Source organism: Rhamphochromis longiceps, linkage group LG5, assembly GCF_057381845.1.
Source record: "Rhamphochromis longiceps isolate RC_006_pf linkage group LG5, R_longiceps_female_GT1.1, whole genome shotgun sequence".
Taxonomy (NCBI): domain Eukaryota; kingdom Metazoa; phylum Chordata; class Actinopteri; order Cichliformes; family Cichlidae; genus Rhamphochromis; species Rhamphochromis longiceps.
Genome location: NC_140561.1, coordinates 4,775,918 through 4,802,713, shown reverse-complemented (window position 1 = coordinate 4,802,713; position 26,796 = coordinate 4,775,918). Strand labels below are relative to the sequence as shown.

General features: G+C 40.7%; 1 protein-coding gene across 4 annotated transcripts; it reads right to left on the bottom strand.

Annotated features, from left to right (window-relative positions):
• Nucleotides 1–1,565: 1,565 nt before the first annotated feature.
• LOC146669063 (3'-5' exoribonuclease HELZ2-like) lies at nucleotides 1,566–26,566 on the bottom strand. 4 transcript variants are annotated; one of them, XM_085405481.1, is made up of 20 exons: nucleotides 26,426–26,566; nucleotides 17,056–18,502; nucleotides 15,471–15,654; nucleotides 14,517–14,624; nucleotides 12,709–13,217; nucleotides 11,986–12,618; nucleotides 10,899–11,697; nucleotides 10,662–10,737; nucleotides 7,130–10,556; nucleotides 6,927–7,012; nucleotides 6,691–6,813; nucleotides 6,460–6,615; nucleotides 6,213–6,357; nucleotides 5,994–6,122; nucleotides 5,612–5,804; nucleotides 4,973–5,119; nucleotides 4,029–4,238; nucleotides 3,756–3,912; nucleotides 3,100–3,267; nucleotides 1,566–2,444 (listed from the first exon to the last, which is right to left on the bottom strand). In XM_085405481.1, exons 2-20 carry the CDS (start codon nucleotides 18,396–18,398, stop codon nucleotides 2,332–2,334), a joined length of 8,706 nt encoding a protein of 2,901 aa, XP_085261607.1. In that variant the 5' UTR covers nucleotides 18,399–18,502; nucleotides 26,426–26,566; the 3' UTR covers nucleotides 1,566–2,331. The 4 variants fall into 4 exon arrangements, with proteins under 4 accessions (XP_085261607.1, XP_085261608.1, XP_085261606.1 ...); XM_085405482.1 differs by lacking the exon at nucleotides 26,426–26,566 and adding an exon at nucleotides 26,190–26,376 and having other exon boundaries at nucleotides 3,100–3,234; XM_085405480.1 differs by lacking the exon at nucleotides 26,426–26,566 and adding an exon at nucleotides 26,190–26,375.
• Nucleotides 26,567–26,796: the final 230 nt, after the last annotated feature.

Here is a 26,796-nt window from a genome sequence, read left to right as displayed (position 1 = left end):
ATCGCAGCTGTCTTGAAATTGCACTGCAGTAAGGGACAAATTAAGCTTTACGAAACACTGAAGCTTGTACTGACATGGGTTCTCTGCTCGAAGCGTTTCCATATATACTACATTGTTAATCTGAGTATAGCATCAAGTCAATTAAGCTTTGTATTAGAGGAGGTTATTAATCAGTTTCAGCTGCTTTGTTGTTAATGAAATTACCACTATTCTTATCCTTGCACTATATGGCAAGGATAAGAAACCCACAACAGAGGAATGGTGGAGGCCACTGACAATTTTCTCCTCATCTTTTCCAGCAGTTTTTTCATAGGTTTATATTTGAATATGATCAATGTCACTACTGGTAGCATGAGATGATACCTGGATGCTCCAGAGGCTGCAGAGGTAGTCCAACTCCTTCAGGATGGTACATCAATGTGTTTCATTTTCAACAGGTTTGCTGTGTGTCCAGCACAGCATGGAGAGGATTCCAGGAGATGGGAAGTTACTCTAGGAGAGCTGGACAGGGCCATAGGAGGTTCTTAACCCACCAGTAGGACCAGTGTCTGCTTCTTTGTGCAAGAAGCAACACAGGAGCACCAGAGTTACAAAGTGACCCAGGCTGGTTTAAATACAGTATATCTAACCAAACAATCAGAAGCAAACTTCACAAGGGTGGCCTGAGGGCCTGGTGTCATTTAGTGAGCTGCCCTGTACTGTGGAGCTTGAATGGCATTTGTCATAAAATACCAGAATTGGCAAGTACACCACTGGCACCTTGTGATTTTCACAGATGAGAACAGGTTCACCCCGAGTGCATGTGACAGACATCAAAAGGGCTTGGGAGCTTATTATGCTCCCTTTAACATTGTTTAACAGGACTGGTTTGGTGGTAGGTCTGGGGCGGTATATCCAGGGACAGACCTTTACAGGCTAGGCAACAGAACCCTGACTGCCATTAGTATGGGGATGAAATCCCATTGTGAGACCCTATGCTGGTGGCATAGGTCATGCACGACAATGTCCAGGCTCATGTGGTGAGACTATCCAGGCAGTTCTTGGAGGATGAAGAATTTGATATCACCAACTGGCCCCCAAACTCATCTGAGCATGTTTCAGGCCATCCAATGCTACCTCAAACTGTCCAGGAGCTCAGTGATGCCCTGATACAAGTCTGGGAGGAGATCCCCCAGGGCACGATCAGTTCAGAATCTTTGGATTTCATATTTCAGCTGCTGTCCTCTTGAGTAATATTTTTGGTGTTGAAAAGAGATGGCATGAGGGCTAACGAAGAAGCTTTGTTTTGTAATGAGCTTTTTTCCTTTTAAAAAAGCTCATTACAAAGCACTGTCAGGCTCAATAGTGCACACTATTTTGAGTACCATTTTGAGTGGCTCTATGAAACTTTGGCAAAATGGACTAGCATGCAAATTGTTTTTACTTTTATTTTTTGGATGTCTTTGAATTTTTCCCTCTGTAAGCTGATGATTTTAATTTCCATCAAAATAAATGTGGCACTGTTTCATTTTTAACAGTCCTTATCACCAAAGATATCCAGCATGATTGAGTTTGGATGTGTTTACATTTTTTTGAGCAGTTTATTAATTATTTATTCAATACAGTTCATTAGCCAATCAAAGACAAAACCCACAGTGAATATTGATCAATTTGAGAGCATTATTACTATTACACTATATATTTGAAGACAGAGTTCAATGTGAAACATGGTATAAAGGAGCAATATCATTTAAATTCAAACTTATAATTTACACATGTCAATACATACAACAATACAACAAACAACCAGGATTTTGGTCCAAAATTCCAGCTAAAGCTGATCCCTGAAGATACAATATAAAAAAAATGTAAAATGAAAAAAAAAAGCAATATTATAATATTTCCTTAAAAACAGTGACAGGCTCACTGAATGGTGAGGCTGTTTAAGTGCTAAACCAAGGTTTCAGGTAAGAAAACAAAATAATTCATCAATAAGCAGGAACTACTGACAATTTGATAGTTCATACAGCTCAAGTATACCTAAATTAACTTATAAGATCTATAATAACATGCCAAGTCTCCTGCTAGCGATACACAACTGAAATATCCACTGTGATACAAAATTCAATATTTGCAATTCATGTAATGAAGTGTTGTAGGATTTCCTACTTACTATTCATATTTCAAATGAGTAAGGTGAATGTTATAAAAGAAATATTTCCAATATAAACTTAAAAACAGAACTGAAAAAAAAGAAGAAAACTAATGACATAAAAAAAATCATAAAATTGTACTAGCTTCCCCGTAGGAGCTCTGGTCTGCTGCTGCAAACTTCACAAAGCACAGAATCAATCAGGTGGCTGAACACACTGAAATCTTGTCTGCACCTGTCACTGCATTGTGAAGAGTGTAGTGGTTCAAGAGATGTCTCCAAGTTGGACTGCACATGAGCAATTCTTGGTCACCTTTGAAACAATAGACACATGTTAGAGACTGCTTCGTTCATCTTTGTAATGTTGCTGAATTTAGAAACATCCACTTTTAAAAAGTGATGCTGAAAACTAGATAATGATCTGGTCATCAAACTGACCTGTATAAAAACGTCTCGCCAAAAATACAGTGGCAATACAGCTGATTTGCATCATCATTTACCACCCAAAAAGCAAATATGAAACAAGACTACAACTGCTAATATGGCCTCCTGCATACAAGCTGCCTACAAATTGCAGACAACGCACCAAAGTCAGACTTTTTACTCAGGTGAGGTATTTGCCATGTACAAGTAGCATTGTGAATGTTTAAAATTAAAACTTATTATGACTTATGAGTATCAATAATGAAGAATTGAATAGTTTACTCTACACAATAATAAATTATATTTATAACTGAATACATTTTAGGTTTTAATTACCAAAATGTTTTAAAACATGCTTTAAAATAATCGTTATTGGTTATTCAGTGAAACTAGGTTAGGAATATGACAGTGGTAGTAATTTCAAAAAATCCACAACTCAATTAATAGTGTAAACAAGAGTGATTTTCTTAGACAACTATATATTAGGAGCTCAGCAACGTCTGCATAATTCTTAAAAACAGATCTGCACAGCTGCATTATCTCACCAATGATGCAGAGTCCCTCCTTGGCCCTGGTGATGGCTACATTTATCTGATTGGGATCACCAACAAAGCCCAGATGTTTGGAAAGCCAGCTTCTTTCTGGTTGTTTCTCAATTTCTTCATTTGGTAGAGAGCACACTGTAGATAAGATGACATAACGCCATTCACTTCCTAAAAGACAAGACTGTTGTCACATATTTTGCTATCATTAAACAGCATAACTGACTTTTTCCTGTGTCTATCCTTTGACACTTTTGAGTATTGCTTATTATGCAAACTGATCCTAATCCCCCAATTTCCTAGTTATTATCCTTTGTTGTAGTTCTTCTGGTTTCATGATTTTGTGAGAAATTCCTGAATCATACCCAGAAAAAGAATTCCATGTCAACTGAATTAAATGAAGTCAGTTATATTTGCTTTTATATTCCAAAACAAACTGCAAACTACAACACATGGGTCTTTTTTAAACTGAACAGTTTTTTTGTTCTGTTGGCTTTTTTCCAAATTATGTTTTGTTTATCTTATATTACATTTTGATATAGTTTTAATGTTTTATTTATTCTAAATATATTTTACTATATTTTGAAACATATTCTGAAGCCTTTCCTCTTTAGGAAACTTTAGGAAAGGTTTTGTGGTTGGGTAACAGAGTAGCTCACCTTGACTTTTTGTGATCGTGGTAACTGGGATTTGTTCCATCTTCTTTTTCTTCAGCTCATTCCTGATTTCTGACACCTGGGCATTATAAGGTGATAAAATCACAATACTTTGCTGTGCAATTCTGGCAGTCTTCACTAGCTTTTCAGCAATGGTAATCTGCAAGAGAACCAAATTGAAATAGTTGAGCATCCATTAGCTTTACAGTAACTTTTGCTTTTTTATATTTAAATGTTACTGTTTAAGAGGAAACAAAAGAACATCCAATACTGTACCACTTTGTTTCTCTCTTCAAGATTAGCTTTAGAGTTTTGGTTGCCTTGGGCTGTGTTGACAACTAGACTTATTGTCTTTCCTTTGACATCCCCAAAAACAATGGGTTTTGTCTTGTGGTCAACTTGAAAGACACTCCTCTGCTGTTCCACTCCAGTTTTCAGGTTTCCATTATAAAATTCATTTGATGGGAACTCACATATGTCCTCGTGCTATCAAAGTAAATAACAGTTTAGTTAGAATTTGAATGTGGTAGTCAATGTAGTGTATAAAGAGTGCAATCCAAAAGTATGAGACCACTTGGCAAGATACTTATACTAATAAGTATACTAACAAATTGTTAATCTGGCATTGTCAATTAGACTTAATATAGGCAAGATACTCTCTATCTAAACAATTTGAGTGACGAATGGAGTGAGTAAGATTTGAGTGAATCTGTGAAACCTGTCAGTAGTAAATAGTTACAGCGTATTTGTTTGGCCCCCTTTAACTATAGAGCTGCAGAGACTCCAAAAGTTTGTTCAAATCTGATAACTGAGGCCATATTTATACCCCCACATAGTCAGTGATGTTTTACTTTTCCAACAATGTTTTGATGAAAAATTGACTGACATGCAGGTCAAGCATCCAGGTGAATAATGACAGCAAAATTATTGATTTGAACAAGCCTCTGTTGAGTAGATCAAATTCACCTGAATCACTTGAAACCTACTTCCATGGCAGGCTACAAATGTGTTCCCACGGGCAATTTTACTAATCTGCTGTTTAAATTCTTGTTCTATTCCCCCCACACACATACAGGATTGCGCATGTGTGTGTACTTTATTAAGTTTAGCATATATAAAAACTTTAATATGGTAAGATTAGATTTTTGATGTGGTCTTAAACTTTTGTAATCCAGTATATTTATTATGTGCTATACATCGTGTAAAGTTAATGTTCTTACCATTCTGTACTGGATGTCCAGCATAACTGCCCTCTTCTCATGGATTGTATAGTAGCGCTCAAACAGAGACTTGGCCATTCCAAGCTTCCTCACAAATTCGTTCCTCACAATGGGTCGTAGCTGTTTGTGGTCCCCAATCAAAACAATCTGAAAGTTATATTGGTGATAGTGTAAGACAGAGTGAGTAACTAGCAATAGAGTGACTACTGTCAAAGCAGCGATGAGGCACCCTCTTTTTTGGGGTCTTATTTACAAAAAATCATACCCTGAAGTTAGGAGTAGTCATAAATGAAAATGAAGTAGTAGTCCTAGGTGAACCACTTGAACCTTGTTTTACACTTCTAACCAACAGAAAACTGCTTAGTGTGTTTCTGTGCAAAAGTATATCTTTTTTAAATGTCTTGTCAGCAATATGAAGCAACATCATTTTATCTTTTACTTATTAACCACATTTAGTACTGATGGGGGTTCTTTTTATAAACTTCTTTAAACCCCCTGGTTTCAGTCCAAGAGAGCATGCTTTTTAGTTATTAAAGAAGACAGAATGCAGAAAGACCTCAGAACAGGCAGCAGTGGTTTCTATAAAGGCCTAGCAGGGCAACTCAAGGAAGGAAACACAGCATTTGATGATGTCCAAACCTTTTCTGGTTTGTTGCAGACTAGTGGAATCAGGGCCTGGGGTTCAGTGGCCATAGCACACTCATCAATTAGAATTTGACGTGCAGTGACAGTCTTAGTCAAGACTGGGGTGGAAGACTGCGTACATGTGCACAGTATGATGTCATGCTGTTGTAGTTCATATGCCCGAGCGTCTCTGAGAAGGTTTTTGTATCTAGGAAAACAATCCATACAGTTCCTTCAACTGATTTTTATGCAAAATTGATTGCTTTTATTGCAAATAATAGTTTCACTAACATTTATTTAAAAAATGTTCCAAAATCTTCCAACAATACATTAATTTAAATGGTCAAAAAATAATGTTTCAGGCACTAAAAAAAAAAACAAAAAAAAAACAACTTACTCTTTCACTTCTTCAGCAGTCAGTTCTCCCTTTTTTTCAAAAGCAAGTTTAATACGTTTATCAAAGTCTCTTATTTGAACTGAATAAATGTTTTGGTCCTGACGCATGCGGTGATGCATAGTGATATCCCTAAATTAATGTAAAAAAGGCCAGTGTTATATTAACAATCAACAAAACAATCCAAAAGCAGTTAGTCACCAACTGATATGATTGCAGTACCTGAGCTCTGGTTTGGAATGATCTTGGCGAAGGGTTCTTTGGGAAAACTGCAGCTTGCAGTCTGGAAAGGGGAAATCAAGCATCTCCACTTCTTGGCTGTAAACCCTGAGGGGCCTTAGGCTGTCCTTAAACCTCATTAAGTACCCTGTGTTACAGCAATAAAAGACACACGGAACACGACGGGTTTTGATGACCACTTCAAAGATGAAATTGAGATTAAATTCTGCAGAGAATCAACATAACTTGCCTGCTACAACATCAACAGACTTGTTGGATGGCCCACAGTAGAGAATGACCTTTTTCTTTTCCTTATCCTTTGGGTCATCCAATTTCATTTTGTTTTTAGAGTTGTGCTCAAAAAAACTGTGTACAATGTACACACCTACTACTGTTTTTCCAGTTCCTAAGAGGCAAAGAAAATGGTTTAAGACTTAGCAGAAAATATGAACCATCAAGGTACACAAGTTGACACACCTACCAGGGGGTCCTTGTATCAGTGTGAAGGTATTATTTAGAGCTTTATCTACTGCACGATGCTGGCTCTGGTTCAGCTCTGGCAGTCCATTTATGTTTCTCCTCACAATATTTAAGCTTGATTTAACTGAAAGACAATGCAAAAGATTTAAATAAATTCTGGGTTTGGAGCTTGTAATTTTCTGCGTAACTAATGTGGATATAAGTATCAAACTATTTATTGATGAATGATGGACATACCCTCTTTTGGAATGCGCTGCCCTAGTGCTATAGCCTTAACAAAGTCACATGCCGATGTAATGTTGACTACAGCATTTTCTTTCCGGCTACATAAATAAAGAAGTAAATCAGTGTCAATCAAAATAAGAAAATTTGTAACTGAAAAAAAGTTTCAACTATCCAGTAAGCAATGTAATATAAAACTGAACTACAATTGAACTTACATATCAGGGATGAGTTTTGGAATGATTTCAACAGTGAAATGAGTGTTTTTCTGAAAAACACATTCAGGAATGGTCTCCATAGGCAGGTGACTAATGTAGAACTCCACTTTACTTCCACCATTTTTTAATTTTTCTGCATTACTTGTGAAACCATGGGCTACCCATGTGAACTCTTTTGGGTCTACCAGGGTGGAATTTTCCACGTTTGAAGTTTCCACATTTGAAGTTTCCAGTTTGAGACCTCTTTTCCGTATGCACAGAAAGCAGTTTCGAAGGTTAAATTCAATGGCCCATTCGTTGATCCATTGTAGCGGTAAGAAAAAGCTTCCTTTGAGTATGCCTTCCAACTCTTGGTTAAACTTTACCTGGAGGTTCTCAATGATAATGATATCACTTTCATTCACTGCATTGGCAGCAGATTCCATCTCACACAAAGGTTTCCAGATCCGTATATACTCCTTGGTATCATTGTAATGAGTCCTTGAAGGAATATCTGCCAATCTGGAGAAGCATGTGATAGGGCTGTTGACATGGTCAACACACATTTCAAACTTTGGTTTAATGTGTACCAACTGAACAGTGGGCATTTGATAACCTCTTTTAATGCTTGAAGTCAATTGGACCTGTAGGATGTCACCTGGCTGCAACTCGAGTTGGATGTCAACAAAATGCTCAGTTTGCATCTCTGGTATTTCTTGCTCCTCAGAGAGACACTTTTCAGCCTGAACATAGTAACCTTCAGAGGACTGAGGCAAAACAGTTTGTTTTCCCAGTTCCTTCAAATCAGCATCAGCATGCATTATGAGACGCTTTGCATGATCTAATTTTCCATTGTCAATTGCCTCAATAGTATCTTTCCATACTCTCAATGGAACCTCAATGCAAGGATGACTATCTGCCATCATTTTCAGCTCTTGGTGGATTTGCATGGCATCAGCTGAATAGATCCGCCTTTTCCATTTAAGAGTGACACTGTGTTTTTCTTCATCGTAAAATGGTTGATCGTCTAGTTGCAAATCTTTGTACATAATTTGCAAATTCCCAACAAATATGTTCTTGTTAAAGGGAAATGCTACTGCAAAACTGTCTTCTTCAGGATTTGCATGAACAACAAAGGCTATCTTTGAAGCACTTTGTTTTTTCATGCTCACTGCATATGAAATTTGCTCAGCCTTCTGTTCATACTTCTCGGCATTCTTGAGGCTCTCCTGAAATTGACTGCACAAAGCCATGATCTTTGATTTAGTGTATTGAACATCTGTATTACATATGTAAGAATGCAAGAGTCTTTGCAAGATGACATCCATGTACTGCCGTATTGGTGAGGAAGCTTTTGTGTAAGACTTTAGGTTCAGAGAATAATGCCCTATTTCTGCCTCAGGAGATGATTTTGAACAGATGAAGTAAGCTTTACTGAAGCACCTTCTGAACTTTTGAGTGACTGGTTGTACCAGAGGGTGGATTTCGTCAGCAGCAACTAGATCTATCATTTTGTCTGTATCATCTGTTCTGGTAGCTGCAACAATTTCTTTCCACACTTCAGGGAGTATGCGAAAGTTTTGACACTTTGGGCTTTGTTGTTCATGGTCTACTTTGTGCCGCACGAGAAAAGACAATGGTATAAATTCTCCACATTCCTCTTTGAATTCTTCTACCTTTACAGGATCTGGTTTTGCCTGACAGCGAAGTGGTGTGGAATACCTGGTTTTGTCACAGCTGATCAAAGTCTTGGATGCATGTTGGTTAAATAACACAGCAAGCTCTTCAATCATCAGATGTGCTTTGCGCTGCCCGGGCAATCTGTCAGCATCGGTTTGAGAATAAGCCCAATCAGATTCAAGTCTTATCTTCCTTTGAGCTTTTGCAAAACAATAAGCAACCGTTACACAATGCTCAACAGTATCACATTTGGGGGTCTCTTTATAGCTTTTGGAGATGATGTCCTCTGCCTCTAAATATGACAGCTGCTTGTCAGAGTTGATTGTAGACAGCTGAAATTTGGGTTTTCCTGTTATCTTATTTGTATCCTTTTCTGCTTTGAACATCAGTGAGACCACCCTGCGATCTTGACCTTCTTGCAGACTGAGTTGAATGCTCAAGTCCTGGGGAAACATGTAAATAGGTTTCTCCTCAGCACAGTAGTAGGTAGTGCCACTTTGTTCTGCAGCCCTATCTAAATCATCACCTGGCTTCACAACACTTGCCACATCAGCAATATGGAGTCCCAATTCGTAATGATCTTCAAGTTCCCTGACGCTGATAGCATCATCCAGGATCTTTGCTTTTGCAGGATCCACAGTAAAAGTGATTATCTTACGCAAGTCCTGTCTGTTTGTATTGTTTTCATCAGTGTTGTAAACAGCCTTGTCTGATTTGCATGGATGGTATGCAACTTTGAATTCTTCATTCAGGATCTTTAGTCCAGAATCCAAAGAGCTGCCAACTGGAAGAATATCTATGATGTACCCCAATGGAAAAAAATTGTCTTTGTTCCAGCAAATCACTTGCACCTTGAATAGACTGTTCTGTTTTAGATTTTCATCAATATACTTTTGTGTTGCAACTGTCCATTCTCCATCAATTTCCTCCCATATTGGCATATAGTTGCGCTGCTTCTTTAAAATCAGTATACATATTTTGGGCTCCGATTTTTTTATCGGTATCATCATCCTTCTGATAAATTTGCTTTCAGAATTCTGTCGTGATTTGCTGTGATCTTCATCCTCAAGCAGGCACAGAAGTACACGTGCTGATTCTTCTTTCTTGGTGATGCTTACAACTTCTGTTTTGTGGAGGACCACTTGATCTCCAGTAAAGGCCTTACCAAGATTTGCCTGTCCCACGATGCTTATTTGTTTGGTCGGATTATGAAATGGTATGACGTAGCCTTTCCTGTGTGATTCCCTGAAAAACTTCCCATGTTTGTAAATCTCCGGTTGTTTTTTACACATCTTTAAAAGATCTGTGCCAGTATCGGTGAAATTGTATAGTGCCCTTGACCCATCGTGATTTGAAAAGGTCATCTGAAATTCCAAACTGTCTTCATCTGCTTTCAGTTGCTCATAATCATCTTTCAGCTCTTTAAGAATCGCATCATCTAGAGTATGGCTCTCATCCACATGTTCGAACTTCTGAAACTTTACAGTTTCCATAATATCTTGTTCAAAGAACTCTTTAGTGAAATGTTGTGGTGCAACACTGTTGCTGTTGATGCAGTGGTTTATGAAACTCTTCCAGATTCCTGAACATTTCCCAAAGCAACACAGGGCGGCAGCATCTCCAATTACAACCACGTGGGATTGAGCCCTTGTCATCGCAGTGTTTAAAACACGGGCATCATTGAACATCTCCAGACCAGGCAGGTGAGATGTTTTTAGGCTGTCACGTGTTTGCACAGTTGTCATTATGACTGCTCTGAACTGTTTTCCTGTTGACACATGCAAGGTGTTATTTGAAAATGTTAATAATAGCGATGTTAGTTTAGACTACCTTTCTGTCTACAGTAATGAAGAATCTGGCAAGGGGTCTTTACCTTGAACATTTGCAAGTCTCTCAACTTTGATGTTTGCAAGGTTTCTGCTTGAAAGTGCTGTCCTAATTCGAGGAACCTATAAATCAAGGAAATCAATGAAAAAACATTAAATGTTATTAATCATATCTTTACATGTGTGTCTTGAAATTAATCTTAAAGTCCTGTATTTATCATTACTGTGATTAATGTTTATCTTTTAGTCTGATTATAACTGGACTCAACACAAAAAGTTATTACCTGAAATCCCTCTGACAGAATGCAGATTGAGCTTTGGTCCTTGTGACCCCAGCTTGCTGGCCAGTGTTTAAGAATATCTTTCACTACTTCAACCACTTCTGTCACCTCTGCGTTGTTATACCAAGACATCGATACTGTCTCCAAGAGGCACTCTCCCCTGACATGGTGAAACTTCAGAGCATGGCAGTTTGTAGGAGCTGGAACATCTCCAGCAGCTTTGATGAAATCATTTTTACCAACGTAAAAATGGGTGGCGACAAACTCCACAATTTCTCTGGTTGAGCGATAATTTTCATGCAAAATGATTCTGCTTTTCTTAGCAGCATCACAGTTTTGGCCTTGATAATAGTGGAACAAGCGAGTGAGGAGTGTGTGATTGGAACGATCATGGTCAGGCACGGACAAAAGCTTTGGTCCCATTTGCATGTGATCTCCTGCTAGAACAACTCTTGTGTTTGACCCAGCAAGACCAAGGGCCATTAGGGCTTCACATTCTAGCATCTGAGAGGCTTCATCAATCAGAATGTGGGTGAAGTATCCCTCTGGAAGATTTAGGTCATGAAAATGTCTTGCCATGGTTGTGGTAGTTATGATTATGTTGTGCTGATCTAGAGCAGCTTTTGTAGGTGGTAGAAAATAATGTCCTTCTTCTGAAAGGAGACAGTATTTCAAAGTAATGCTATCAGTAGCATGCAAAGCAGTCCCTTGTTTGTTTGCTTTTATTCTGATTGGCCTGATTCCACCATTTTTCTTGCTGATGATTGGATGGAAATGTTCTCTGACATATAGATCTGCTGAACTGAAAGGAAATGACAAGTAAATGTTAGCATTTGATTATATTTTTTTTCTGTGCTTAAGTGCCTTCTAGTTAGTGACCTGCTCTATCTACTCAGAAATGATTTGTTCTTTAAAGAAATGTATAGTTATTAAAATGTTGTTGAAAGTGTAATGTTAACTGAGATATACCAACCCTTCACTTTAGAACAAAGTTTAACCCAATTTTAGACTCTGAATAAGTCTAAAATTATTCAAACTTTGAATAAAGAGAAAACTGCCCAGACTGATGCATATATTTTCAATATATTACCTGTTGGTGTGGGTGCAAATTAGAACTTTGTTCTGAGGATCCTTACAAAGCTCTCTGGCTGCTGTTGCAAGGGTGAATGTCTTCCCAGTTCCAAAAGGTCCATAAATCAGGAGGGGTGCCACAAGGTTTTTGACATTAGAATTCCCTGTGATAAATTCAATTGCTAATTGCTGCTTTGTGTTGAGATTTTCACAGGTAATGTTACCAACAGGAATTACACAACTTTTAAGGACTGGCAGCACAGTCTTTGTATCGGGAAGAAGATCGACAGCCCTGTGCATGGTGCAGTAGTTGAGGCGGTCCAGCTGGAATTGCACCTCCATTTGATATGATTCATTTCTTTTTAGTGCAAGATCAAAGCAACATTGCTTTGACAGTAGCAAAAAAAGTTTATTCTCAGTTGTTTTGTATGGCAACACGCTTGCTTCATAGACTTTAGAGTTTGGGCGAGAAGTTAAAGGGGCTATCAGGGCAGATCGGATGCTTCGTTGTAGTGTCAGTCCCTCAGGGCTGTCTTGTGTAATGTGACAAGGAATCAAGACAACACCAAAAAGTTGCCCCCAAGGAGCCTCCACACCAAACTGCAAACTGTATAATGTATCCAGTGCTGTAATTTCTCCACAAACATTTAGTCTAAAAAAATATGAAAAAAAAAACTTAGGCAACTGAGTATATGTGCAAATTCAAACAGAAAATTTTAAATGATATACAAAAACCTGTTACCTTGAAACAACCTGGTCTTCTGCACATTCTTCATTGTAGAGGAAATGGTGCATTCTTTCTTTGTAGTTTTCATTATTCAGTGGTGTTTGAATGTTGTGGGAGGATTTATACAGGAAACTAATCTGTGGAGGCTTGTACATCTTTAATAACTCATCCTGTTCTTCTGTCCTCGACGAACATGGGATGATTATCCTGTTCCCTCTGTGCCAACGTTCACAACTCTGAAATCTTGCTCCACTGCTCACAGCTGGTTGTTCAGTGACTACTGAATGGCCTACTCTGACTTTGAGTTTTTTCAAGAGCACTGGTCTCATGTCAAAATCAAGCACTAACCATTGTCTGTACAAGCCTGGGTTGATGGATGTGAATGATAGGGTAATGTCATAGGTCCCATCCTCCCTGAGAAAAGGTTCACCTGATGAGTAGATGCAAGGTTCGGAATCTGCATCACCAAGGGTGAACGAAGCTCCTGGTTCTTGCTTTAGCAATGCCACATGCACAAGCTCTCTCTGTTTGAACACAAATTTGGATACTGTAACATAATTCGAACCTTTCTTGGGCAATACAAATTTTGCATTGAGCAGTGAAACCAGACCACACAAAATTAGTGTTTTGGTAAAAGATCTAACTGTTAAAGCCTGAAAGTCTACTTTGTTCAGTCTAAAATACCATTCAGATGTTTGGGGTTACTCAGAAATATCCTTGTTATTCAAATAAAAGCAAAAAATAAAAAACTATTTAAAAAAGAAAAAGGAAAAAAACAACAACCTTTTTTCATTTTTCTTTTTTACATATTTTTTTATTCAGACATATAAATTTACTATTAATCACCAATGAACCATTATTTAAAAATCATAGTAATTAATGTTTCTTAATGGACCCTTTAAAACACCTTTGAGGTACCTCTCCGCAACACTGAACGGGGAGTCAGCCTAAACCACATTCAGAGACTTTAGCATCTCATCACAAAATCTCATTCACATCCTACACCTTGCCATTGAGGAGTTTTGCAACTACCACAACTAACTACTGGAAAATTTGCAAGATTTCCCCCAGGTAGGTCTTCAGACTTTGCCTTCTGTACTGAGGATGCGTTGCTTGGGTTCAGAAGCTCCCCAGTATTTTTCCACTATTAAACCAAGTTCCTGTTTGGGATCACCAGTCTCCATGTGTGAACAGCCAAGCCCTGTTTCTCCTTCTTGAGTTACCAGATTGTTTGTTAGAACTTGAGGCCAAACAAAAAGCTTTAGTTATAGCTCCCCTAGACACTTCATACATCCATGTTTTTTCTTCAGTAGTAACTGAAGAAAAACTGTTTTTTGCTTCAGGAAAACCCTGTGCCAGCCAATCCTTTTTCAACCTTACAGCTTCCTCTATCACTGCTGTTTTCTAGCAGTGGTAAACTTCTCAGGCTTCTGCTGTAATAGGCTACCTCTGTAAAGGAGATGTTAATTAAACATGGTCTACTCAGACTGCAGGTCCCCAGCCTCCCCCAGGATGCAATTGGACTTATTAGACCCTATCAAGGCTCAAGCATTCAAACAGTGTTTAGAAAATGTGTTGTTTCAAGGCTGGAGGATTCTGCCATTAGTGTCATTATTCTGAGATACATTTTATTAAACGAAAAGTTTGGCTTCTTTTATGCTGATTGTGTGAGTCCAATTTTGCGCAAATTTCACTATTTTCGTGACTGTGGTCCCAAAATAGTGAAACCTGTGCTTGGACACAGGGAACACAAATTTCACACTTGAAACAAAAAAACTGCAATGAACATGTTTTCTGAAAATAAAAAAAACATTAAGTCTTACCTCTGTCTCAATTTGAAAATTCCATTTTAGTGTTGCATTAACCTCTTGACACTCCACAGTTGAATCTTCATCGCAAGAGATGCTGACATCGTCAACATGTTCAGACATCTGTTCAGCATTTGAAAAAGTGAAAGACATCATTTAGAATAGTCAAAAGATGAATAAAAAAATTCTACTCATAAATCAACATGTAAAAAGTAAGATTCATTGCATTAAGTCAGCTAATTATGCTCTGGGCAGGCTTGCTGTTCTATATATTTTATCAGTCTGTTGTTGCGAGCACCATCTTCTTTGGTGCAGGCATTAAAGCAAAGGACACAAACAGACCAAACAAACTCATCAGGAAGGCCGAGTCTGTTGTTGGCATGAGATCGCCACACTGGTGGAGGTGATCAGTGACAGAATGGTGGCAAGACTTGCTGCCATTCATAGATAATGACTCCCACCCCTCCATAACACACTGGAGCAGTCTGCACATGTTGATGTTTGTGTGCAAGCGGTTTATGTTGTAACTCGTTGTTTAAAAATTGAAAATTGACAGGCTATTTCCTCAAGAAATTATTATTTTTCCATCCTTGTAAAAACTTTGTGACAAAATGTAAAGCACAAGTTGTATTTATCACTTCTGGCTATAGCATGCCTGGTCACACTTTGTTGGCTTTAGCACAAATTTCAGCCATACCATAAGTTATTTCATTCTAGAACCTGGACTGAAACAACAACCTTGTCAGTCAAAAATGTTAAGGGCTGCAACATGTCACAGTTGCAAAAAGTCATTACCCTTATGCTTAATTTCAGCCTGTGTGCTTTCAGTAACTGGAGAAAATTCCTGTGATGGAAATGCTGCCAAAGACTGTAGCATACCTTGTTGATCCACCAACATACCCTATCAAATACAAAATTCTTCAAGACAATATGAAGATTGTTTACAGTGGATTCAAGCCTTATACTTACAATGTACACTTCATTACTGCTGTTTTTGTATTCCTCCAAGAGCATATCATTATAAGACATGAGACCCTGGGCTTGAATGTTATGTTTGATCTCCTTCTCTTCTGCAGCACGCATCATCCATTCCTGCAGCTCTTCCATAGAATGAGCTTTTGGGCACTTACTGCCGTACTCACAAGTTTGGGGTCTAGGATCAAATGACAAGTTCGACAAATAATAAGTGAAATGAATCAGTCAAATTAGCAAAAGAAATGGAAATGGTCCTTCAATGATTTTTACCACTATAGACATAAACAATTAGGTTTAAATTCTTTATATTTTTCTGTTGTTCCCTAACATAGAAGATATAAACTTATCTGATTAGAGTGAAACAAATAAAGTAATTTGAAACACATTTCCCTTCGTGTAATGATTGTTACTATGGTATGACAGAACATGAAAACAGTTTATGATTATGAATTTTGCTCCTTGACAAAAATACATTTTACAATATACATCGATATCAAATAATTAAATAGATTTTGCTAAATATTTTTAAAGTAAAAAATAAAAGAAAAATGTTAAGCAATGCTTTGTAAACCATCTATGAAAATAACATGGATGTCATTATCATATTCATAATATCCATTGATTCACTTATCCTTTTCAGGGTCACTGGGGGGTTGCAGCCTAGCCCAGTAGTCTTAGGGCTAACTCACATTCTTAGGGCTCACTCACATTCACACCTATGGGCAAATGAGAGTTTTCAATCTATCCGCACTAACTGCATGTCTTTGGACTGTGGGAGGAAGCCGGGGTACCTGGAGAGAACCCACACAAACACAGGGAGAACATGCAAACTCCACACAGAAGGCCTGATGGAGGAATTGAACTCAGGACCATTGCTGTGAGGTAACAGTTCTAACCACCATATGTCTGTGAACGTTCTCAGTCATCCAGGTCATCGTAGTCTAAGGAGCTTGGAAAGAAAAGCGTCTGGACTTCTTTAAGTTGCTTGAAGGCATTTCACCCACTCCTCTATACATGAAACCCTGGCTGATTGTGACCCACACCCATTTTCACACCTTGGCTCATCTGATTAGGTCATCAAAGGACTCCCTGTCTTTTGTCCCTCTTTGGGGGGATACTCCCACTTTTAAAACTGGGACTCTCCACCATTTGACTTTTAGAACTGAAGAAGCTTCTTGGATGAGAGGTGAAACGTCTTCAAGCAACTTAAAGAAGTCCAGACGCTTTTCTTTCCAAGCTCCTTAGACTTCTAATCACCATGCCACTGTGCTAACATTAGTTTTAGAATGCTTATAAGCTGGCAAATGAGGTGCTGGAAGCATAACTCATGAAACTATGTCCTATTTCAGTTCTGCTCACTTGCTGTTTAGTTACATTTAGACATCAGAACCACTTTAGTTAAAATATTCAGTTGATCTGAATCTGAATACTTGTTCCACATCTGTTTGTCCTTGCTTTGAACAAATTACATGACAGAATGAGCTTAAACTAAACTGAACTGAGAAAAAAAAAGCTTTGGTGTATTTGCTTAAAGCCTTCTTACAGAACCTTCATGGTGAAAGAAACTGGAGCCATTTACCTCTCACAAAGCCAAAGCTCAGCTCGCCGGTTGTGTGGCACCTCGCGTCCTCTCCACCTGGTAGTGGTGTCCTGGGCGACTAACTGGGCATGTTCCAAAGAGGCGCAGTGCTTATAGAAGCTCTCTGGGGAAGAAAGACTCAGGTGGCAAACTTTGCAGTACATGGTCACTTTCCTGGGCTGTGTCTGCGCTGGTTGACTCAGCTGAAGTAGGTGACGCCGAACACAGAGCCCGGTATGCTCTGCTTTCCACACAGCCATCTCCACCTCACTTTGGGCAGACTGGCATTCACTGGCAGTGTGCCAGCAGGGCTTCCCTTGTATTACATAACTACAATATGTAAACTGACAGTTTGGGGGAAGCGGGCGCACCTGACTGTAGACATGTTTCCTGCTGTTCTCTGATAGGTGATAAACTAAGACTGGGTTCCAGGCATGTGCTATGTCTGCCGCACAAAAATCATTCCACCTTTTGGTTGTTAGTTTTTGTGGGTGTTCCTGAAAGCAGTCTTTACAGACCTCAATGAATTCACCTGAAAAGTGCCGGAGCATGCTTTCAGCTGCATGTTCTGGTGTTAATGAGACAGACTGTGTTAAAAGTCTGATTAACTCATTCTTATCCATTTTTTTCTCTCTAAGATAGTTCCAAACAGTGGCCTCTTCAAGGCTTTTGGCATAAGTGCATCCTCGACCCTGCGTGTGTTGTGTGCATCTGGAGTCCTCAGCAATATATTTACACACTTTGTAACAAACAGTTTGAGCAAGTGTAGGTCGCTTAGAGACAAGCTTCCATTGGTCGGAGGCTTTGCCTTTAGCTAGTAGCAGAGATCTTCTACACTTGTGCACAACTGACTGAACGTTGTATGTTATTTCATTTACCTTGACAGAGCACAAATTACACACAGCTTTTAAATCTACATCTGCCAAGAGGTCACCCAGAGGTTCATCAATGTTAGCCTGACAAGTTCCTCTCTCAGACTCAGCAATGAGATTACAGAGAAGTGCGTGATCCAATCCCTGGTGCTTTTCAAATGTCCACACTGCAGCTTCCTCATCACTTCTGGCAAAGGTGCACCGGTTCTTGTGCTGGGTGCAACCACGCCCCTCTACATAGTACCAACAGGCCATATACTTATTTGGGTTTGGAAATATTGGCCGTCTAGAAACGGGCCTCCATTTAATGCCACCTTTGGCTTTGCAGAGCAGGACATTGTGTCCGCACTTGTGTTGAACTGATTTCAATCTATATGTAATTTCTTGTTCCTTGACACAGCACTGAGTGCAAACAAGTTTGAGGTCATAGACCAATAAAAGAGGAGACAGTCTGGAAGCACTTGCTGACATTTTGATACAATCATAATCTTTAAACCAGGCACTGAATACAAAAATGTATAATGACCCTTGAAATGTCTTGTGGGTGATGAATCTCTTGCTTGGCCTGAATGTGTCTGGAAAAAAAAAGAGAATTATAAGAAGTGTGTTCAGTCACTGCAGAAATTATCTACTAAGACTCAGCCATTTAATCTTCAGAATCAGAAACTTTATTGTCATTGTCATGAGAACAACGAAATTAAGAATGGTCCCCGATCATTGCATCATCCCTAGCAATATCAAAATATAAATAAAACAATAAAATTCAATAAATAAAATAGATAGAATACTTAAAATACTAATAAGATATAACAGTAAAGATAGATTAGTGAAGTACTTAGTTGGGGATGTGAAGAGAAGCAATGTACATTTAATTTAATTCTCAAAACTACTATTATTGGATACAAAATGTCTCATACTTCATAGAAAGTGCATTTCAAGTGTTTTTGCAACTTAGATTTCCACTTCCATGCTGATGCTAGTAACCAGCACTGGCAAACTAAGTGGGGCACATTCCGGGTTAGACAGACTTAAATAAACCGTTTACTTTCAGCAGCTCAATTTAAAAATAGCCATGCAGTTTTTAGTCTTTATAGAGGTATATTAATTCACTTCAGTATATTTTCAATTGCATGTTCTGGTGTTAACAAAACAAAATCTCATTGACTTATTCTTAGCAATGTTTTCCTCTGTAATATATAGGCATTTTATTGGTGTTAGATTCTGTTCAGTTAAATTCAATTACATTTTATTTGTATAACACTAAATCACAACAGTCACGCTTTAAATATAAAGCACCTTGAGGTGACTGTTGTTGTGATTTGGTAATAAGGTAAACACTTTGAAATAATACAGAGAAAACACCAGAGCTGAACTGCTTTGAGCATAGTGTCTGTGAAGGTTCTCAGTCATCCAGGTCATCGTAATCTAAGGCTACGTCCACATGTAAACAGGTATTTTTGAAAACGGAGATTTTCCGTTTTCGTTTAAAAAAAATAATCCCGTCCACATGTAAACGCAAAAATGAAGGAAAACGCTGCTAAGAACATGCCAAAGCAACAGGTGGCGATATATTCCTAACTGTGTAGAAATGTTGGCCAATCAGAAGTCTAGAAGCCTCGGTGGGAAATAGTAAACAAAGATGGGGCATAGAAGCAGAACCGAGTCGTATGTGTGGAGGGACAGTAACTGTGTGTGTATATGTAAGCATTTAAACAGTGCAGAGAGAACAATTAACAGTAACAGTATTGTAGAAATTCACTTCACCGAAACAATAACGTTGTCACGGTTTGCCAGGGCAAGCCGTGTGGAATATTTAGGACCAGGACGCGGCAGCTCTGGTGCAGGTGAGTATTTATTAACGAAGGGAAAAACAAACAACAAAGGCACTGGGAACATGAAACTGGAACCTAAACTGGGTAAAACTAACAAAGGCAAAACAAAACAGGAGCACTAGAAGGCCAAAAGACAAAAATAAAAACAAAACACGAGTCCAAACCAAAAGAAAAGAAGCACACCAGAGCACAGGAAAACAGAGTCCAAAACAGAAGAGGTCAGGGGGCCGGCCAGCACAGGAGTCCAAACAGTTCAGGGGGCCGACCGTGCAGAAGGCAACGGCGACGACGACAGCACTGGTCCGGGGGCCGGCCGTGCGGAAGGCAACGGCGACAGCACTGGTCCGGGAGCCGGCCGTGTGGAAGGCAACGGCGGCCACTCAGGCGAAGAGGGTCCGGGAGCTGGCCGTGCGGACGGCAACGGCGGCCACTCAGGCGAGGAGGGTCTGGGGGCCGGCCGTGCGGAAGGCAATGGCGGCCACTCAGGCGATGGCGGTCCGGGGGCCGGCCGTGCGGAAGGCCACGGTGGCCACTCAGGCGAAGAGGGTCTGGGGACCGCCTACGACGGCGATGGCGCCTGGCCAGTTGCCTGGCCAGCGGCCTAGAAAGCGGCCGTTTAGCTGCAGACCCAAATGAGGCAGGGCCAGGCGACACTGAAGGCGGAGACACGGAGGCTGGACCAGGCGACGCTGAAAACACGGAGGCTGGACCAGGCGACGCTGAAGACACGGAGGCTGGGCCAGGCGAGGATGACGAGGCTGCAGCTGGACCAGGCGAGGATGACGAGGCTGCAGCTGGACCAGACGAGGCTGACGGCTCTGCAGCTGGACCAGACGGCGCTGCAGGCGGCAGCGTGGAAGCCGGAGACGGAGGCGCTGCAGGCGGCGGCGTGGAAGCCGGAGCCGGCCGTGCGGGAGGCCACGGCGGCCACTCAGGCAAAGAGGGTCTGGGAACCGCCCACGACGGCGATGGCGCCTGGCCAGTTGCCTGGCCAGCGGCCTAGAAAGCGGCCGTTTAGCTGCAGACCCAAACGAGGCAGGGCCAGGCGACACTGAAGGCGGAGACACGGAGGCTGGACCAGGCGACGCTGAAAACATGGAGGCTGGACCAGGCGACGCTGAAGACACGGAGGCTGGGCCAGGCGAGGATGACGAGCTGCAGGCGGCGGCGCTGCAGGCGGTGGCGTGGAAGCCAGAGCCGGAGGCGCTGCAGGCGGCGGCGTGGAAGCCAGAGGCGCTGCAGACCCTCCAGTGGAGACAGGAGACAAAGGCCGGAGCGGTCCTTCGGACCCTCCAGCGGAGACAGGAGACAAAGGCCGGAGCGGTCCCTCGGACCCTCCAGCGGAGATAGGAGACGAAGGCCGGAGCAGTCCCTCGGACCCTCCAGCGGAGACAGGAGACGAAGGCCGGAGCGGTCCCTCGGACCCTCCTGTGGAGACAGGAGACAAAGTCATCACTAAGCCAGCAGTCATGGAGGCCACTAGCTGACACAAAGGCGACTGGCAATGCACTGAGCACGGGCTCTGCCCAGGCAATGCTGACATGGTGCAGTTCTCAGGTGGCTGCTTAGACTTCAGGGGTCCAGAATCAGCTGGGGACTGAGACCTAGCCTCTGGGGAAGCCCTGGAGTGCAGAACGGTGCCTGAAGCAGCTAAAGCGCGAGAAATTCCCTGACTGGAACTTAGACTTTCTCCCTGCGTAGAGTGAGTGTGTGAGACCGGTGACACTGGAGCCAGAGCTGCGGGTAGCGGGGGCACTGGAGCTGCGGGTAGCGGGGGCACTGGAGCTACGGGGGCCTGAGCTACAGGTGACTCTGGAGCTACGGGGGCCTGAACTACAGGTGACACTGGAGGCACTGAAAAGAGGGAGACACTGGTGGCCGAGCAGAGTGTGGCTGCGGGGCAGCTAGCTGAGAAGAGTGTGCGATCGGCGTTTCCTCCCCGCAGACGGCTCCGACGGGCCGGGCAAGATCACATCCGGCGAGTCGGGCAGCGAGGCAGGAGTGGCTGAGAGAAGGTGCGGTGTGTGCTGGAGAAAAGCCTGCATGGTCGGAGGAAGCGACTTCAGAAGCCATGGCAGGCCAGAAAAGAGCCATTGTAGCCGACTTTCCACAGTGCGGCGAAGCTCCTCTGGAGGGTTCTCTAGCCACAGCCCGAGGAGAATCTCCACATTATATGTAGTGTCGTCCCGGAGCTCCTCGGACGGATTTACTGCCGCTGGGTCCATGGTGGCTGGTTCGTACTGTCACGGTTTGCCAGGGCAAGCCGTGTGGAATATTTAGGACCAGGACGCGGCAGTTCTGGTGCAGGTGAGTATTTATTAACGAAGGGAAAAACAAACAACAAAGGCACTGGGAACATGAAACTGGAACCTGGCTCAAGAGTTGGCAGTTCATCTTGTAATCGGAAGGTTGCTGGTTCGAGCCCTGGCGCAGACAGTCTCGGTCGCCTACTGGTCGCCAACTGGTTGCCTACTGCACACCTCAGAGTGCCCGGTGGCGCCAGTGTCCGGCAGCCTTGTCTCTGTCAGTGCGCCATGGTGCCAGGCATTGTTATTCAATTGATCACAGTGGCAATGTAGCATGCCATCACCAATGTGTGTGTGAATGACTGAATGATTCACACACAGAGTTGGGGAGTAACGATTACTTTTTTCAAGTAACAAGTAAAGTAAGGGATTACTATTGCAAAAACGGTAATTAGATTACCGTTACTTTCCCGTAGGAACGCTGCGTTACTAAAAACGTGATTTTTTTGCGAGAATGTCTCATGACAGTGACGTAAGCAAGTGTGACGTTCGTGACAACAGCTGTGTGCAGAGCAACAATGGATAATATATCAGTGCGGGCGAGAGTATGAGCGTGCAGCGTTTAAAGCGTGGAAGTACTGATCTTACTTTGAGTTTGATTCCATAAAAAGTGACAAAAACATTAGTGTCCGTTGTGCGTGGGAAGAAAACTTCTTTTTACAGCAAAAAAAACCCCCCCTAAACTTCCGAACAAGCACCGAGTAGCTACCACGTAATGGGAAATTCACAGAGAAACTCGCGGATTCTTCCTCTGACTTCTGCGGCACACCTGCACCAGGGTAAACCTCCGCCTACCCTACTCCTGCTTTACAGGTGAAAATAGAGCAAAAGGACCGCTAGTCTTTGACTTTATTTATTTTCTGCTGTGTTTTACTTGCATCTATTTGAAAGAGTGAGTGTAAACACACAAAAAAAAATGTGCTGGAATGTGCAGAAAATAGGTTTAAATATTAAACAAATTTCTTCCAGTCAGAGAATGTTGCATATAATTACATTTATGCTTGATGCATGAAGTTAAAAGATTAAAACTAATAAAACAAGTTTTAAAAAGAGACTTTTCCATTTGATTACATTTTGTATGATGATTATGCAGAAAAAGTAGAATTGGGCTGAAAGATCTATCGCTTTATCACCTATTCAGGTTGTAAATAGGGCTGCCACAAACGATTATTTTGATAGTCGACTAGTCACCGATTATTTTTGCGATTAGTCGACTAATCAGATCATCATCCATTGGACGTACAGCGTACAGCTTATTGCACCAGAAGCATCTGGTCTTATATAACTATCATTAGCTTACAGCTTGAAGTGTTTGTGCTAACTAAAAATAAAGACAAGATGGTAGTTTATTAATTTTTAATGAAATTTGCAGATTGTTTCGGTGAAGTTTAATAAACTCCTTGCTTTCTAAAATATAACAGGACACCGGAGTATATTCTCCAGCGTCTCACACTTCTGACAATCAGCTGTCTGCTTGACAGTTTTAGCTGTGCAAAAACTATAACTTTAATCTCAGCCAAACCGATTTACTCAGGAACAAATAAAATACTAAAGAAAGCCAAACAATAACATTTTTATGTTATCTAAGTGACTTATATATATGTTTAACCTGACTAGCGAAAGACGGCGGTGGGTTTGAAAACGATTTGCCGGGAGTCCGGTGTTCTCACGGCTCTAGTTAGCCTTGCCCCCGCCTAGCTAACGAGCTAGTAGGTAACAGACGTCTCCGAAAACGTCGGAGCGCTTTTGAAAATACGTGGTGTCTTGATAAACTGAGCAGATATTTGAGATTTACACGGCTACATTCTCGCCTGAAAATATGTTAAACGTTTATTTTGTGACCCAGAAAGAATAATAAGAGTAAAGTTAAAACTAACTAGCTGCCACCATTGTTGACAACTGCGCTGGGCTGCGCTATGAATTCTGGGACACAGCTTCTTCTTCTTCGGGGTTTAACGGCAGCTGGCATCCTTGTACATGCAGTGCTGCCATCTTCTGTTTCAGTCCGTTATTACACTCTTAAATCCTGCTACTCATTCCTGCGTCCTTTGTGATCTTACAAAGCTTCAAACGATGCGTCGACTATTAAATCAGTCGTCGACGATTTTAATAGTCGACATAATCGTGACTAGTCGACTAATCGTGGCAGCCCTAGTTGTAAATCGTGTTTTTAAAAAGTAACTAAGTAATTAATTACTTTTGAAAATAAGTAATCAGTAAAGTAAAGGGATTACTTTTTTGGGGAAGTAATCAGTAATTAGTTACTGATTACTTTTTTCAAGTAATTTGACCAACACTGTTCACACACACATTCAAGATGACTGAATGCAGTGTAAAGCGCTATACAAATACAGGCCATTTGCCATATTTAATATTAAGTACAATTTTGATTACATTCAGTTTACAATATTAAGTAAATGGATTAAGTAAATTGGAGAATCACTTCTGGACTGTAGGCAAAGCAGTTTAGCACCCAGGGTCTTCTTTGTAGTAGGAGCTATGGCTGCAATAAGCACTGTCTTACTGAAAAATGCAAGCCCTCCCCAATTATGCTTTAATTGTGTATAACATATGGGTTTATGAAATTTGCAAATCTTGCAAATCTTGTGGTTTCTCAATTTGTTGAGGGGTTGTACATTGTGTAATGTGTTGAAACAAAATTATGCAACAACAGTTGCCCTTTGAGATCTGGATTCAAACCACACCAAAAATCAAAGTTAAGTTTTTCCTAGTTTTTTGAGAATCACTAAGCACTAAGTCTACCTAGATATGCAGTCTATAGTCTACTTAGGGTGGTAGAGGAAGCTATTGCTTTTCAGAAATTTGGTGGCTCCAGGTATTTTAGTTTGTTTTTTCTATTGTGTCTTTACTGCGACAGTGCAGTGGAGATAAGACCAGACAGCTGGGAGCTGAGAGAAAGAGCAGGGGGAGGCAAACGGCAAATTGAAGTGAATTTGAACCCCGGCCTCTGCATTAGCCTGTCAGTTTGTAGGTCACTTACTCAAGATGCTTACTAAACTCCCTCAGATTTCTATTAAGAATTCTCTCTGTCTGTAAAGGATTCTCGCATTTGAGCTACCAGTGTTTAACCAGAAACATCATAAGAAAATATAACTCATAAACCCAGAAATTAAATCTATGGGGCAAAACCATATTTATAAAATTAGACCTGTGATATATAGACAGTTACCCTAATGACCACTGAAATTTAAACTTATTGAGATAATGCTTCTAAATAACTGCCTAAGGAAGTGCCCCGATGCGCTTCAAGATGGCTGCCGAGTAGTGACATTTGCCACCACCATTATTAAAACGTCTGTATTTATATACAATAAATAACCACGTAGAAAAAGTAAAGCGGGTCTAAAGTCCGCTAGATGGCGTAATTACACATCTTTAAATACAATACCAGGTGTAACGTGGGCTTCCCCATATAATAATAATAATAATAATAATAATAATAATAATAATAATAATACCATTAATATTTTCACTGACTGATGTCCTATGTCACCTCACCCCACCGTGAGTTTGATTGTTCGGTCTTGGACAGCATCGCGTGGACTCAGCTGGAGTCTTACTTAAGTTTCATTTCTCTTCTTTTGCGTCAGCAGCAATAATGCTGCTCCTTTTAACAGTAGCTTCCTGCATTCTTTATGATGTTCCTGCACGGTTAGTCTGATGATGCAGGGGCTTCAGCCTCCCTCCCATTTCTGTTTTTCTGCTAGCTGAAAACTGATTATTGACTTCTTTAAAAAAATAAAAAAAACAAGACTTCACCTGAAAAGCGTATGATGTTATGAAATACATTGGTCGTGTCATCACACAGAGCATAATTTACATTATTACTATTATAATGGTTCCAGAGGAACAAGAAAAAAAAAACACTTATTATAATAAAACTTATAAAGAAACTAGAGTTACTGAAGTGTGACATTAACAGTCGGTTTCGCACTGTCCAATGTTTTATAAACAATTTGATAACCATGAGAAAATGCCGAATACCGGCCATTAAAAAAAAAAAAAAATCCACATTCACGTTTAGAATCATTTTGTATACACATAATGAGACTTCTACTGCTACTACTACTACTACTAATAATAATACCACTAATAATGCTTACCGTTAAACCAAGGTCCTATTTGTCAACTGATCCCAATGTGAGTCTGATCGACAACAGCGGGACTTGGATAGCATACCCTGGACTCATCTTGGCTGCAACCGTCGGTCTCAGTTAAGTTTCATTTCTCGTCTCTTCCGTCAGCAACAGTTTGGATATAATAAACACGACCTTAACCCCACCCACATTTGTTCACAGACAAATGCTTGGTCATCGAAAAAAAATGTTGTTTCTATTACCTGCAGCTTCCTGTATTCTTTATGTTGTTCCTGCATTGTTAGTCGGGTTACTCCCCATTCCTGTTTTTCTGCTTGCTGCAAACTGATTATGTACTTTTAAAAACATTATTATTAAAGACCAAGGGCGTAGATTTGGCATTCACCCAGCGGTGCAGAAAGAGTTAAATTACGTTCTCTACTGGAGTCCTATATCATGTGACAAATATGGCCAATGCGATTGGCTGTGCCTTTCAGGGAGCTGTGTTTAGTTTTAGCAGCGGCAAGCCTGCGCTGCAAGGACCCGCAAGGAGGAGAGGAGGATGGCAGCAAAAAGGAAGAACCTGGATATAAGAAAGTGTTTTTCAAAGAAACCTGTAAGTCACTTAAAGCCA